Source organism: Patagioenas fasciata, chromosome 1, assembly GCF_037038585.1.
Source record: "Patagioenas fasciata isolate bPatFas1 chromosome 1, bPatFas1.hap1, whole genome shotgun sequence".
Lineage (NCBI taxonomy): Eukaryota > Metazoa > Chordata > Aves > Columbiformes > Columbidae > Patagioenas > Patagioenas fasciata.
The window spans coordinates 201784874-201797975 of NC_092520.1; the positions used below are offsets into that span (position 1 = coordinate 201784874).

Sequence of the window (13102 nt, forward strand, 5' to 3'; positions counted from 1 at the left end):
TACATCTCTCAGTTTTACAGGAGATTCGAAGTTAGCTTCTAGCATGCGCTACGTGGAGACGCAGTCTATGCAGATCGGAGCTTCGTATATGATACAGTTCAACTTGGTGATGGGCTGTGGTCAAGAGTTTACTCCTCATATGGACAACCAGGTGAAACTGGAATACTCCACCAACCACGGCCTCACGTGGCATCTTGTTCAGGAGGTGAGGCTGGCAGCGAGGACCTTTGTCTTCCTTAAACTCTGCTTATACAAAGAACATCTGAAATATATTTGTGGCATGAAACAAAGGATTTTTTCCTCATTCCCCTTTCTATAAAGAAATCCTCAGTCAGAATCAGTCATAATGACTGGTAAAAGTATTTCAGCTGTTTTCATGCCATTAGGAAGAAAGATAACTGAGACCCTGAAACACAAAATTGTGACAGGAATGGACCAACGCTGAGAAAATAACTGGGGCAGAGTTAGACAGAGCTACAGAGCAATGGCCGAGATCTTTCCTGTGCTATTGCTTTGTTTTTCAAAGCAAAATGCATCTACTGTTTCCTGGAATTTAAATGGATAGAAATTCTTTCTGCCCTTGTGCGCAGTCATTTTGTAAATGGAAAGCGCATTCCTTCAGGGGATTGTAATGTGGAGCCTTTCATCTCCCAGCCCTGGTTCAAACACAGTCCAGGGCTGTAATGACCGGCTGTTTCCCCGTCTCTGCTCGAAGTGCAAATAGCGGCGTCGACTGCTGTTTCCCCGTGTGGGTCAGCCCTGTCTCAGCATAAATGCGATAGTGCATTTGGCCGTAATTTGTGCTTTTGTTTTCCCTCTGAGATGGCAAACTGGACTTTCCCTGACCTCAGGGTGAACTAACAAAGGTCCTTCAGCTGCCTCCAAGCAGGTTCAGAGGGTGTCAGGGAACTTGTCCCGGGCCTTTTTCACTGCCTGTTCTGTAGGTTCTCAGGGGAATTTGACCATCCAGACCCACATCTTCTGTGAGCAACAGAAGCATTATCCTGTTAGCTTTTGCCACATTGTGTTTCGCTACCTTCACTTTGGTGGGCAGAGTAGAGAAACGGCAATACCCGAGTTTCTAAACTTTGCAAATCCAAGTAACTCTTTCTTACCTTAAACAGAATTCAGAGGGAAGCTATAAATACTGGATTTCAAACAATGTTCATGTCTTTTATACTTAGCAGGCATCATTATGGTGTCCAAGAATAGTTCCTAGAAGTGGGTGTTTGGGGTTTGTCCTTGCCATCAGTGGAAGATCAGTTGCCTTCAGATCTTAGTGCTCCTTTCCTCTCTCAGCAGATCTGAGTTCAGAGAGAAGAACTTGCAGCTAAATCATTTTTCTCACACTGCCCGTGTTGCTGTGATAAAAGAGTAATAGAGGGCTATTTGTAGTATATTTCAAGGACGTAATCTGATGGAAACACAAAACACTAATTAATTGAAATGTTTGAAAGTTTTATTTGCTTCACACACACTGGTCATATTCTGGTTTATAAGATCTTTTAAGGGAGATGAATCAATGAAAAATGTCTGAAAATTGCTGGAAAGGAAACTAAGCCTTTAAAAAAACGACTGGGGAAAAAAAAAAGGCAGAACAAGCTATTATAACTTCATTTAACTCTCTAAGATATTAGAGCAATAAATTTCTATGTAAAAGAATATATTCTGCCCTTCCTCATATTTAATATATAACTATTACTTTATATTTAATCTTAATTGCTTTAACTACTGTAGAATCACTGCTTTATTATTAGTTTCGTAGCAGTCAAGGTATGCTACTTGCACAGGTAAGTGTCTGTTCCCAAGGCTCCCTTGATGGGGATGAGCACAGCAATGAACAGCAAAAGGCTCTCGGAGATGTGGGGACAGGTAGGAGAAGCTGTGCTGTGGGAGTAGTGGCAGGATGGACTCTCTAGCTTCTCTCAGCTAGAAAAGGAACACACAGGTTGGTAACAGCAATCAAGCGCTTTAATAATACCTCAACAAAACCTTAGCACAAAAGTTTTCAGTGCTGTTCAGGTAACATATAAATAAACATAATATTGCAAAAAAAAAAAATGGAGTAACATGGGAAGGGCAGGTCTAGAAAACTGTAAGAGGCTGGAATAACAGACTGCCTTTATGTTTAGTATGAACCAGACACAATAATGAATTTGGAGAACAGACCTCTCTAGGAAACTGAGTTAAAGAGGAAAGACCATAGAAGCAGGAAGGAGGAATTTACACCACTTGCCATAGTTGCTAGAGGCAGCACAGCTGCAGAGCATGGGAAAGGCTTCTGGAAGCAACTCCAGAGACCACAGTTAGGTGTTCTAGCATGGCTCTGGGGGTTCCTACTGCTGTTCCCCCCAGATGGAGGGACTGGAGGGAGCCAGCATCCCCAGGCAAGGGCTCACAAGCAGGTCTCTGGAATGACTGGTACAATGGTCTGGAGGTCACTTTCATAGGCTTAATTCCATAGTGGACTTGTAGACTTACTACATAGTCAGTGCAAGATGCTGGGGTGAGAACAATAAAAACAATGAACTAGAAATCCTCATGGAGGAAAATAAAAAAATCACCAGTCACTAATGCTAAATATACGCCTTTAAATGAGTCATATGGCTTTCTCCTATGCTAAATTGTACTACTGTTGGTTTTCTGAGAAATTTTTTGGATCGTGCCAGGATTTTTCTGCCTCTGGGTCTTTTTCCACAAAATCTGGACCCAGGGAAGCTCCTGGTTCTGCGAATGTTTAACCCTTGCTTGTATTCCCAGTTCTGCCTCAACATTAAATCTGGTTCTGATATATTTTATTTCAAGGAATGTCTTCCAAGTATGCCGAGCTGTCAGGAGTTTACATCAGCAAGTATTTACCACTCCAGCGAATTTACTCAGTGGAGGAGAATAACTGTCCTTTTACCACAGAAGACTTGGTGAGAATTTATTTTGGTTTTGTTGTTGTTGAGTGCAGATAGTTCATCTGCTTTTATATTACTGTGACAAAGTTCAAGACCTCTGCAGATCATACTCAAGCCAGTGGGTGGAGTGCCAAGGTACTGGGGCTGACTCAGTTGCAGGTATTTAATGTAAAATGCATTCCTTACATAATTAGAGAGTGAAATGTTGGTGAAGTCACCAGAAACTATTGTTTAGGAGTGTTTGTAGTATATGCTGTGACTCTTCTAATAAAGTTCAGACCTTTTCAAAAATAGTGGTGCTTGTCTGCAAGTGGCCCACTGGAGGAAGGCTTTATTTGGATTGTTAATTTTTATTTTGCACGTTCCTCATTGTTTACATCGTCAGACCTAAACTTTGTATAAACAATAACTAATGATTCATTTCTGGGAATTTTTTACCACTTGTTTCTTTTTATAGCATGTCTTCAGAAATAACATTCACTACTGCAAAAAACAGCAACAAAAATTATCAAAAGCACTACCCTATTCATCTTATTGTAATCAAACTTGGTTTGCCTGCCCTAACATTTTTTTTATTTAACTGGATAATTTCTTCCATTATTTATTTTAAATGCTTTATTAGAACATACAAATAAAAACTTGACATAAATCTCAATAATCTTCAGGGCTTCCTTAATTTGAGAATTAAATTATTCCAATTAGAGTTACACCTTGCTTATGTGTGACCTGAATGCACCACAGCAATTGCAAGGAGAGTTTGCTCAGATTAAGTTATCATTGTATTTCCCTGTCCTTCACCATTTTTATTCACTTTCTGCAGCCTCAACACAACTTATTTTTATCAACCACCCCACGATGCTACCTTCTTTCTACATGCTGGCCATTTTTAGTGTACAGACATAATTCAGAATTTTGTATTTCCAGGCAAGATGTCAGGGACAATAAATCATTAAATCGTACCATGTCAGATAATACCAAATGGCACAAGTAAGTCTATAAATAACCGCTTTGTAGTTAGTTTATAATGTACTAAATCTTACATGGTGTTATGTGCCACAAGCTGTAAAATCTGTGGCTCACACAGGCACCCAGGAAATTAAGAAGTGTCTACAATTTTGCAGGATATGTTCTAAAATAGGCTGTTATTTTAAAATTTATTTATAAGATATATGCTCTACTTAAAGTTATTATTATACACTGTATAGCTGATGTTAATATCAGTGTTGCGGGCCTTGCTTTCTTTAGGATCTAATAATTTTCCTCAGCATATGAGGTGACAGGAGCAAATAATTCCATTTTAATTTAGGAGACTGTGGGGAGAAATTTTGATGAAATAATAGCCAGGTTCCTGCTTTACGTTGCACACAAATCATAAATATTTCACACTCTATCTTGTATCTGAAGGGATTCCCATCTCTTAGAAGAGTTTTGTTTGTAATTAAGGTACAAATTACCACTCAACATTACATTGCTCTTCATAAAACACATTTTCAGTATGATTGTGTTGTGCTATGGTGTGATCTGGGTGAAGAGGAAGAATGGCTGCATGTTCCCCACCAAGATCAGTTCGGCACACCAGATACATCTCAGCTGCTTCCCTCTTACCCTCCTTTTCACCAACAAGGAATGGACCGAAGGCTCAGTCGCTCCTTTGGGCTGAGATTGAAAGAGAGGGGTTTTTGCATTTTTAAAGCACACTTAATAATAGAGGGCAAGTTTCTGCCTTTACAAACCTAGGGGTTGCTGGTGAAGATGTGATGCACAGAACTCCTCCATCACCCTGGCCACAGAGGGCACCGCCCCAGGGGCCTGGTAGTGAATATGCTCCACAGGGCTCTGTTTTGGGGTGCTCTCCCTCCCTCTCCTCTCTCTTCCGCACTCACACTGCTGCAATAAACACCCATGGGCAAAAAGTTAGCAGTGGCCAGAAAAAACAGTGTAGAGGGTGAGTGGCAGATCTGCCTTCCCAAAACCAGGGCAAGGGGAAGGGGACTCTGGGGACCATTCTTCTGGCTTAGCCCCGGAAGACAAGAGCTGCTGAACACACAGCCTGCCCTGTGCTTGCTGCTCAGGGAGACAAACCACCTAAATGAGGACTCCGGATGGGAGCTTGAGGTCTCGTTAGCCTTGCTCTGGCACTCAGTAGCCTTGACCTGCCCTCACATCCCTGCGCAACCCTGCCACATTGCTGGAGCTTTCATCCTGGCATGCACAGATCCTGCTGAGGGTTTGCACCCTGGGTGCACAGGTAGCATCAGGCTGCACTACTGCGCTCATACAGCCAGAAAATTGTCCATAATTCTCTTTAAAAACTTTCTGGTATTTCTGCACATCTGTAGATGCTCTGCACGTGGCAAGCAGGAGTTTACATGGTTCCTGTGTGATCCAAGATTTGGGATGTTAGGAAATCTGCTGCAACAGTGAGAGTTGTGTTGGAGAAATGAAATGTATGCACCTGCTCGCTGAAATTGTATTGTACTTACAGTGAACATTTCTAACACTGATGAAAATTAATTTCAGTTTTATGGGAGGCATTTACATATGAACAGGCCTTAATGAGATACAAGCAGCTGTCAGTTGCTGACTTCATAAACAAATCAACACCTAATGACTGAATGAGAGTTTCAGGATAATTCAGTAAATGTAATTATGGTAACTCAGAAGGTAGCAAATATAATTCTATCAGCTACAAATTTGCATTAGATTGTTAAGTTTTTTAATATCTGGAGAGAAGACAATTATTTTATTTGAAATCATATCTCCAAAAAAATTTATAACAGAAAGAACATAATTTCACTCACAGTACATCTGTGAGTCACCATGATTTCCTTGTGCTTATGTAAAATGTCACTTAACAACAGTGACTTTTATTTGACATCAACCTGACTCAGAGACAATGTCATCAGAAAGCTAGATTGCCTTCCAGTAGCATCAAAAAAACTGGGAAGGAATATGAGAAACTGTAGAGGTTTATTTTGCTTATAATAAAAAGCATTTGTAACTTCTCAATAGGACACTTCCCATTTGAATATGTGTCCAAATGTTGACTGTCCAGAAAACCAGTATTTTATCACTGAGAACGCAGCTGACAGCTCCTTATTCTCTTTTCTTAATTAGAACAGCTTTTTTAAATTGTTGATTGCCATTTTTAACAGCATAATCCTCTTAAGCTGTTGTTACCTTGAGGTGCAGAGCAGCCTTGGAAAGCTTTCAAAAACAGTGAGCAGGACTGGCTTGTCAGTGGCATTGCTTTTGCAACTGCGAATTCAGCCTAACACGTTTCCCTCACATGAAGAGAAACCTGGATCCCTGAGAGCTTTTGTTAGCTGCAGCCATGTGCCAGTGTCCCCACTGTCCATGTGTCCCCATGACCTCCCTGCTGGGTGGGAAGCTGAGGGCAGCCCCTTGCCTTGCCATGGCCATGGCCAGGGACTGCGGGACTCCCATGGCAATGAAGCCATCCCCGGGGTAGAGCTCTTTGTCTGCAGCCAGAAATATCCCTGCCCGCTAGGACGTGGCTCCCTGGCAACTGTCCCCAGCCGTCCAGCCGATGCAAACAGCTCTATTTCAGCTGCATGTTCATCTCCAGGCAGCAAAGTGACTCCTCCCCTCCTCCCCTACCCTTAAATGAGAGAAACAAATCTCCTGCCACAGCAGCATCTGCCTGGGGAGGCCTCTAAGTAACAAGTGGAGCTGAGCTCACTCTTAACGTGAGCTTGGAGAAATTTTTTACAGTGAGGGTGGTGAAACACTGGCCCAGGTTGCCCAGAGAGGTGATAGATGCCCCATCCCTGGAAACATTCAAGGCCAGGCTGAACGGGGCTCTGAGCAACCTGATCTAGTTGAAAGATGTCCCTGCTCATTGCAGGGGACTTGGACTATTCTGCGATTCTATGATTGATGTGCAACCATCTGGGACCCGAGGAGGAAGACAGAGCCTCCCCAGCGCGGTGTGGCTCTGTGCCTTGCATGGTGGCAGTCCCCAGCGGCACAGGGCAGCTCCCTGCAGCAGGAACAAGGCAATGAGCTTGTTCAGGGAAATGTTTTGCTCAGGTGAAACCCACACAAGCCCCAGCACAGGCTGTTGGCCCTTGTGTCAGCTTTGTGCCCTGTGGTGCAAGCCCAGCCCTGGCAACAGCCTCACAGCACTGCTGCTGGGGGTCTTCTCAGTGGGGTTTCAGGTGCGATGCTCCCCTGGGCACTGAGATGCACATCGTTACTACCTGTGGGTTGGCTCTCCCCACTCTTTGTGCAGGATGAGTGTGAGCCTGGTGCCCCAAAAATCAGCTGTGATGCACCAGTGCAGCTGCCCTGCAGGGACATTTGTATCCAGCAGCGGCCGGCGAGTGGCTGGGGAAATGCCATTGATGCCACACCAAACAGCACCAGGAGCTGTGCTCAGGGGGCACCACAATTTGTTTGGTAGCAAGAGACTTGCATGAGATGTCCACATTGCCCTGTATCACTGTAAATTCCCCCCAATTTGGTTTAAATACCCGTGGAGCTGCAGATTCACACTCCTCAACTCTACACACACACCTTCACTAAATTGGACAGGCCTGGCTGTGACGCTCTCCATCATCTGGTCAAACAACACAGCACAATTCTATTGTACTGGAAGGTCACAGAGGGGTTTTGCCTGCTATAAAACCTCTCTTTGGTTTCCCTATTGTTATTTTCCTCCGTGCACAAGAGAGTTAACACCAGTCATTACCATTTTTCTGAAGCACATAGTCTCTGCCAGGGCTCTCTGCGGTGCTGTTGATGCTCTGTAGCAAACATGAAAACTACCACTGAGGTGATGTGCTGGCTTCAGAGCACTCAGAAAATAAACAGTAAATAATTGGGGTGAATATTGACTGTCCATTGTGCCTATGCAAGCTTAGGAAGTCCTTCGTGTGCAGGTTACTGCATTGTGCACTTTTAATGGATAATTCATAGCTCTTGTAATGTAACCCATCAATACATTATATCCTGAGGGAGTATTTAATGGGCAGATCTGCCCCCACAGATTAGCTCTGCCTGCTGTAAAAATGCTTACAGCATTTTCATATCTAGCAGATACTTAAAACAGACAATATAGGTCATTTCAATTAAAAATCAAGCCCTTATGCAGCTTGACTTGTTTTTTAAAACAATAAAAATTGCAATTCTAAAAATTTGTCCAAGCATGTACTAAAATAATATTTGTATGTTTGTAGTATGCAACTGGATGGTTAACTGTTCTGATGTACTGTCCGTTTTAGCTGCACAGGCTGCTTCTATACATTTTTCCACTCCCATAAATGCAAGCAGGTGGCTCAGCCACCTTTACAACATTCATTTTAACAGATCATTCTACATAGTTGTGGGGTTTTTTTTTAAATTAAAGTAACAGCGTCACGTCCCATGCCGTCACACTGTAGCTACATGGCTCAGAAACAAGCTAGGAAAGAAACTCCCACTTCTTGTTACAACCTTCTGCTCCTTGTCCTCAGCCCATACAGTCAGCCCTTGACCAGGCACAGGTCTATCCCGGTTTAACATCTGATTTTTAATTCTTTGCAGTCAGCCTTGCTTTCCAGTCCATCCCTTCCACAGCTCCGAGACCTAGCCTCAGCACCCATGTTGGCCCCACCACCCCTTTTTTCCCAGACCCATCACACAGCCAGCACAGCCCCTTTTGCTCCATCATTATGAACAATTTCCCATCTTTGTTTCACTTCACCCACAATTTATTTTCCTTAATCTCATTCTGGCACAAGCATGGAGCTGGGAGCTACCACTAGGCAATGCCTTGTAACCTGTTGGCAGGGCAGCTTGGAAAGGATTCAATTTACTCTTCTTGTGACTCAGTTTCTTCTCCAGCCTTGGTTTTTGAGGTTGATGGATGTCATGCTAGATTTGGCAAGCAGGAGTCACTCAGCATGGAAAATACCAATATCACATTGGATAATCTCCTAGAGGGCCAGCACCAATCACTTTTTAACAACTTTACCTGACTCCACTACAATAAAGGAAAATGAAGTTGTTGAAGAGAAACTATTTAACTAGAAAGGTGAAACTACAGCACGGTTTTCTCCTTGAAGAATATTACAAATATCTAGAGTTTAGTTATATATAGGCAAGTAATTTGATCCAATGATTCCCCACCACAAACCCTCAGTGGAACTGGTTTTGTCTGAGTAGTCGGCCAAGAGCAAGCATTTTGCAATATGAAAAAAAAATACAGGCTATGAAACAGGATCTTTGTCAAACACTTGAGATTGCAACGCCACCAGTGTTATGTGAGCAAAATCTAGTTTAGAATAATCCTGAAAAAAGAAAATAAATAAAAACTAGTCAAATATTGTCAAATGGAAATAGCCACTATTCAAAGGGAAAAAATTTCACACTCAAGAACTTAATCTTCACAGAATTTTTTTTATAATAGTATCAGAAGAAACCTTTTACACAACTTACAGCCTGTTGACTGTGACCAAAAATATAAAAATCAAAGTCATACCCTAGATCCACCTTTCTAATTTTGCATTCTGTCACCCTCACAGGATGGCACTGAATAAAAATCCAATAATATCCATTGATAGGTTTATCTTAACTTTGTGCATAAAGTCTCTGTAAAACTTCTTCAGCCTTCCTTGAAAATGTCATTAATGACTGGAAAGTCCATTATATAGCCCTGTGCAGCGAATGGCATAATCTAAAAAATTCATTTACAAAAATCTGTATTTGCTTGTGCCAGCCTTTGCAGACTGGACTGTGATTGTGATAACAGCGTACATTTTTTTTTTTAATAGTTGCATTTTATCTTTTTCCCAACAGTTCTATAAAGAATCACAAATTAAAGCATTGTTATTGGTTTTAAGGTCCAGTGCCACACGTTTCCGCTGGAGTCAGTGCTACTATACAGCCCAAGACGAATGGGCCTTGGACAACATCTACATCGGACAGCAATGTCCCAACATGTGCAGCGGACATGGCTGGTGTGACCACGGCGTTTGCAGGTATAAAGCATTTGCCAGTTCTTAAAAATGATCTCCTGATATGTCAGGTATCCTGTTCTGCACTCTTTTCTTTTTCTGGGGGGTGGGGGAGACTGTTTTATTTTCAGATTAAACATTAAAAAATAAAAGCACTGGGGGGGTTAGACCATTCAAGCAACATTAACAGTGAGTTGCTCCACACCTCTCTGTCCAAGAACCCAAGCACTTGGCAGATGCAGGCATTGGAAGAGCTTTCAGTGGCAGGGGGCTGCCCTGCTGCAGGTGTCCTGGTGGCCCCTCCAGCCTTTTGCAGAAGGACCCCAAGAATCAGTTCAGTGCCAGGGCTGTTTCGCACTTGACAGCTGCTGTCAGACCAGGTACCATACCAAGGGTACAGATTACTGCCTGCCAGCTTCAAACTTTGTGGACAAAACAGGGGTTTTTTAGAAATAAGATGTAGCTTTTTTCCATTACCCAGTTATTCTAGTTTGTTTCCAGGATCCAAAATTCCAATCGCATCTAATTTTAAAAGGTCAGTGCACTACATTATGTAATTGTCAGTGACAAATAAAATCTTTTAAAGCTTTATACTTTTACACTTCCTTCCAGGTGTGACTCGGGGTTTCAGGGTACTGAATGTCAGCCTGAAAATCCCCTTCCTTCAACCATCATGTCTGATTTTGAGAATTCGGATAGCTTGAGGACAGAGTGGCAGGAAATTATTGGGGGAGAGGTCGTCAAGCCTGAAGAAGGTTGTGGCGTCATCTCATCTGGCTCCTCGCTCTACTTCAACAAGGTACTAACGAGGGATGGGAGACTGAGAAAGGCACGTACTGTAGGTTTGCACAGGGCATGATGTGGTTGTGTGGCAAAGAAAAGGAAGGTGGCAGAAAGCAGCACGCAGTATGAGAAGTGCATTAAGCCCTGCAGCTGTGCTCTGCAGGTAAATAAAAAAGCAATCAAAAGAGAGAAGCAGGGACATATAATGGAAGGAAGTAAATCTCTGGTGTGCTGGGAATGTGTACATTCATACTGTCTTCATTTTCTGTTTTAAGATTTGGTTCTTTCTCAGCATCCAGCAACTCCCATTTGTTTGTTCCGTACTGTTCTGGGCAAGAGATGGAGAAAGTTTGACTTTCCAGGGGCCAGGTAGGATTATTTGAGATCACAGGACCAATACTCGTGAAAAATAAAAGATCCCCCTCCAGACTTTTTGAAAGTGGTTACCCTGCAGAAGGATACTCTTGTATAGCTTTGTAGACAAAAATAAGAGAGCAGGAAAGAGATGTAGGGAATTCTGCTAATTAATAGCAATTATAACTAAAATAAAAAGAGGTCTTTATGACCAGATGTAAGATTATGGGTTGTAATCACAGATTTATTTTTTACTGTTGTTCCTCAGCTCTACTGCTGGGTTTTGTCTTGTTCTTAATTGAGAGGAAGAGTATAAACGCAGCTATATGCTTCTCTTTTAAAGGTTTGATCAAACTGCCACTGCTGTCATAAGAGCCAGATTAGTCCCAGAAGATTAACCCAATATGCAACGCTCTGTAATTGTGTGTTGTTTACATCATTACAAAAATCTAACCCATCAAATTATTTTCAGCACTCCTACATAGTCTCACATCCAACTCCCCTGGAAATGCAGCTCTGCATTGAAAATTTCATAATAGACCAATCAGTATAACGAGCTAATTGTGATAATTGGATTTTTTTATATAATTGTCTTTTCTGTTAGATGCTTTTCCTTCTGGCTCAGTTCCTTATGCCAAGTTTCTCAAAGTAGTTTGCTAAATTAGAATTAACCTGCTATGATCTTTCTTCTGATTTCTGCTAAGGAGGAGTGAAAAACTAATTTAGAAATTCTTGGCTTCCTTCTATTGATCTCTAAGGGTTAGGTTATCATTCATTTCCTGAGTAGTAGCAGTCTGTGTCATCAACAGAAGGTGGTTTATTTAATTTCTGTTTAGATCTTTTCCAAGGCTTCTAGTGGCCATGCTGGTAGATAATCAAGATTATTTTTATAGTTGCTCAACAGTTCTGTATTGTTTTGGGAGCTCATATTCACAGGCTCAATTTCTTTGCATTTGCTCAAATAGACATTTTTTATGTGAATGTTTTATGTTTACTACCAGAATTAACGTTGGCTTTGTTCTACCAACCCTCAATCTTTTGGTTTACAACTCATTTTAATCAATTGTAGGTGTGTTTGCAATACAGAGCTCTTTCAATTAGCCCCTGCAATTCCTCTGAGGCTTTATGTCACTCATGCCCTTTCTCAATTAACCTGGATCTGTAGTTAACCCTGCAGCAGGCAGAGCTGCTGTGGGTGTGGACATGGAAAACCACCTGGAAGAGTTTTACAGCCAGAGCTTGATCCACTGCAGGTCAGTGTGTTTGGTTTAGTTGTCACAGGCAATGCAAGCTGAGTTTCAAAAACACAAGCATTCAGCTTCCAAAAATTAGCCTAGCAGTGTGATGTGGTCTATTTGGTAGAGTCCACAAACAAGCTGTGCACCCAGGCTGGAATGCCGGTAAAGCAGAATGTTCTGAGAAGGGAAGCAATAGATATTTATCTGTGCTGAGTTTATCCTGAACTGGGTAGGAAGAAGAAAAAGGTAATGAGTGGAAGAGATATTATATTCATCTATCATTATATTAAAAAACATAGATGATATTTTAAATCTCAGCTCATAAATCTTGTTACTTATGTCCAGCTAGATCATGTCACTTTTCTCAGATTTGTCAGGAAATTTGTCGGGAGGATCATCCATATACAAGTGAGAGACAGGGAAAAACATAAATTTTACTTGAAACATAAGCATCATTTTATAACTTAACACAGGTTTCCCTTTTTGATATGTTTTTGGTTTTGGAGATGGTCAGGAACTCATAATTTTTAAGGGAGTTAAAACCACTTCTGCTCCATTTTGGGGGTGGCGATACCAGGTGGCATCTTTTTCTAATAAATGCAGTTATAAGATCGTTGCATCCCCTCTTCAGCCGCATGTATTTGGCTTTGCCCAACCTATTACAGCTTCTAGTGGCACGGTGCTGTGCCGGGACAGGGCTGTGCCAGACACAGGGCATGCGGGTCACCTCTGTGGGGACACTGCTCTTGCCCCGTGTCCTGCCTTACCACGTATCAGCATCTTCTAAGGCGTGTGATGTGCAAGCCCACAAGCTCAGCCTCAAGCAGCAGAGGACCGAGGGAAGACGGGAACAGGCTAAGTCCAG

The 13102-nt window shown here is 42.1% G+C and overlaps 1 protein-coding gene across 3 annotated transcripts in view; it reads left to right on the forward strand.

Moving 5' to 3' along the window:
* RELN (reelin) overlaps positions 1 to 13102 on the forward strand; it is a 290971-nt gene that overhangs the window by 202829 nt on the left and 75040 nt on the right. For all 3 annotated transcript variants that reach the window (XM_065835677.2, XM_071803445.1, XM_065835657.2), the window contains exons 21-24: positions 13 to 205; positions 2806 to 2918; positions 9749 to 9886; positions 10475 to 10661. In XM_065835677.2, the coding sequence (XP_065691749.2) occupies positions 13 to 205; positions 2806 to 2918; positions 9749 to 9886; positions 10475 to 10661 (631 nt within the window). The remainder of the gene's footprint in view (positions 1 to 12; positions 206 to 2805; positions 2919 to 9748; positions 9887 to 10474; positions 10662 to 13102) is intronic.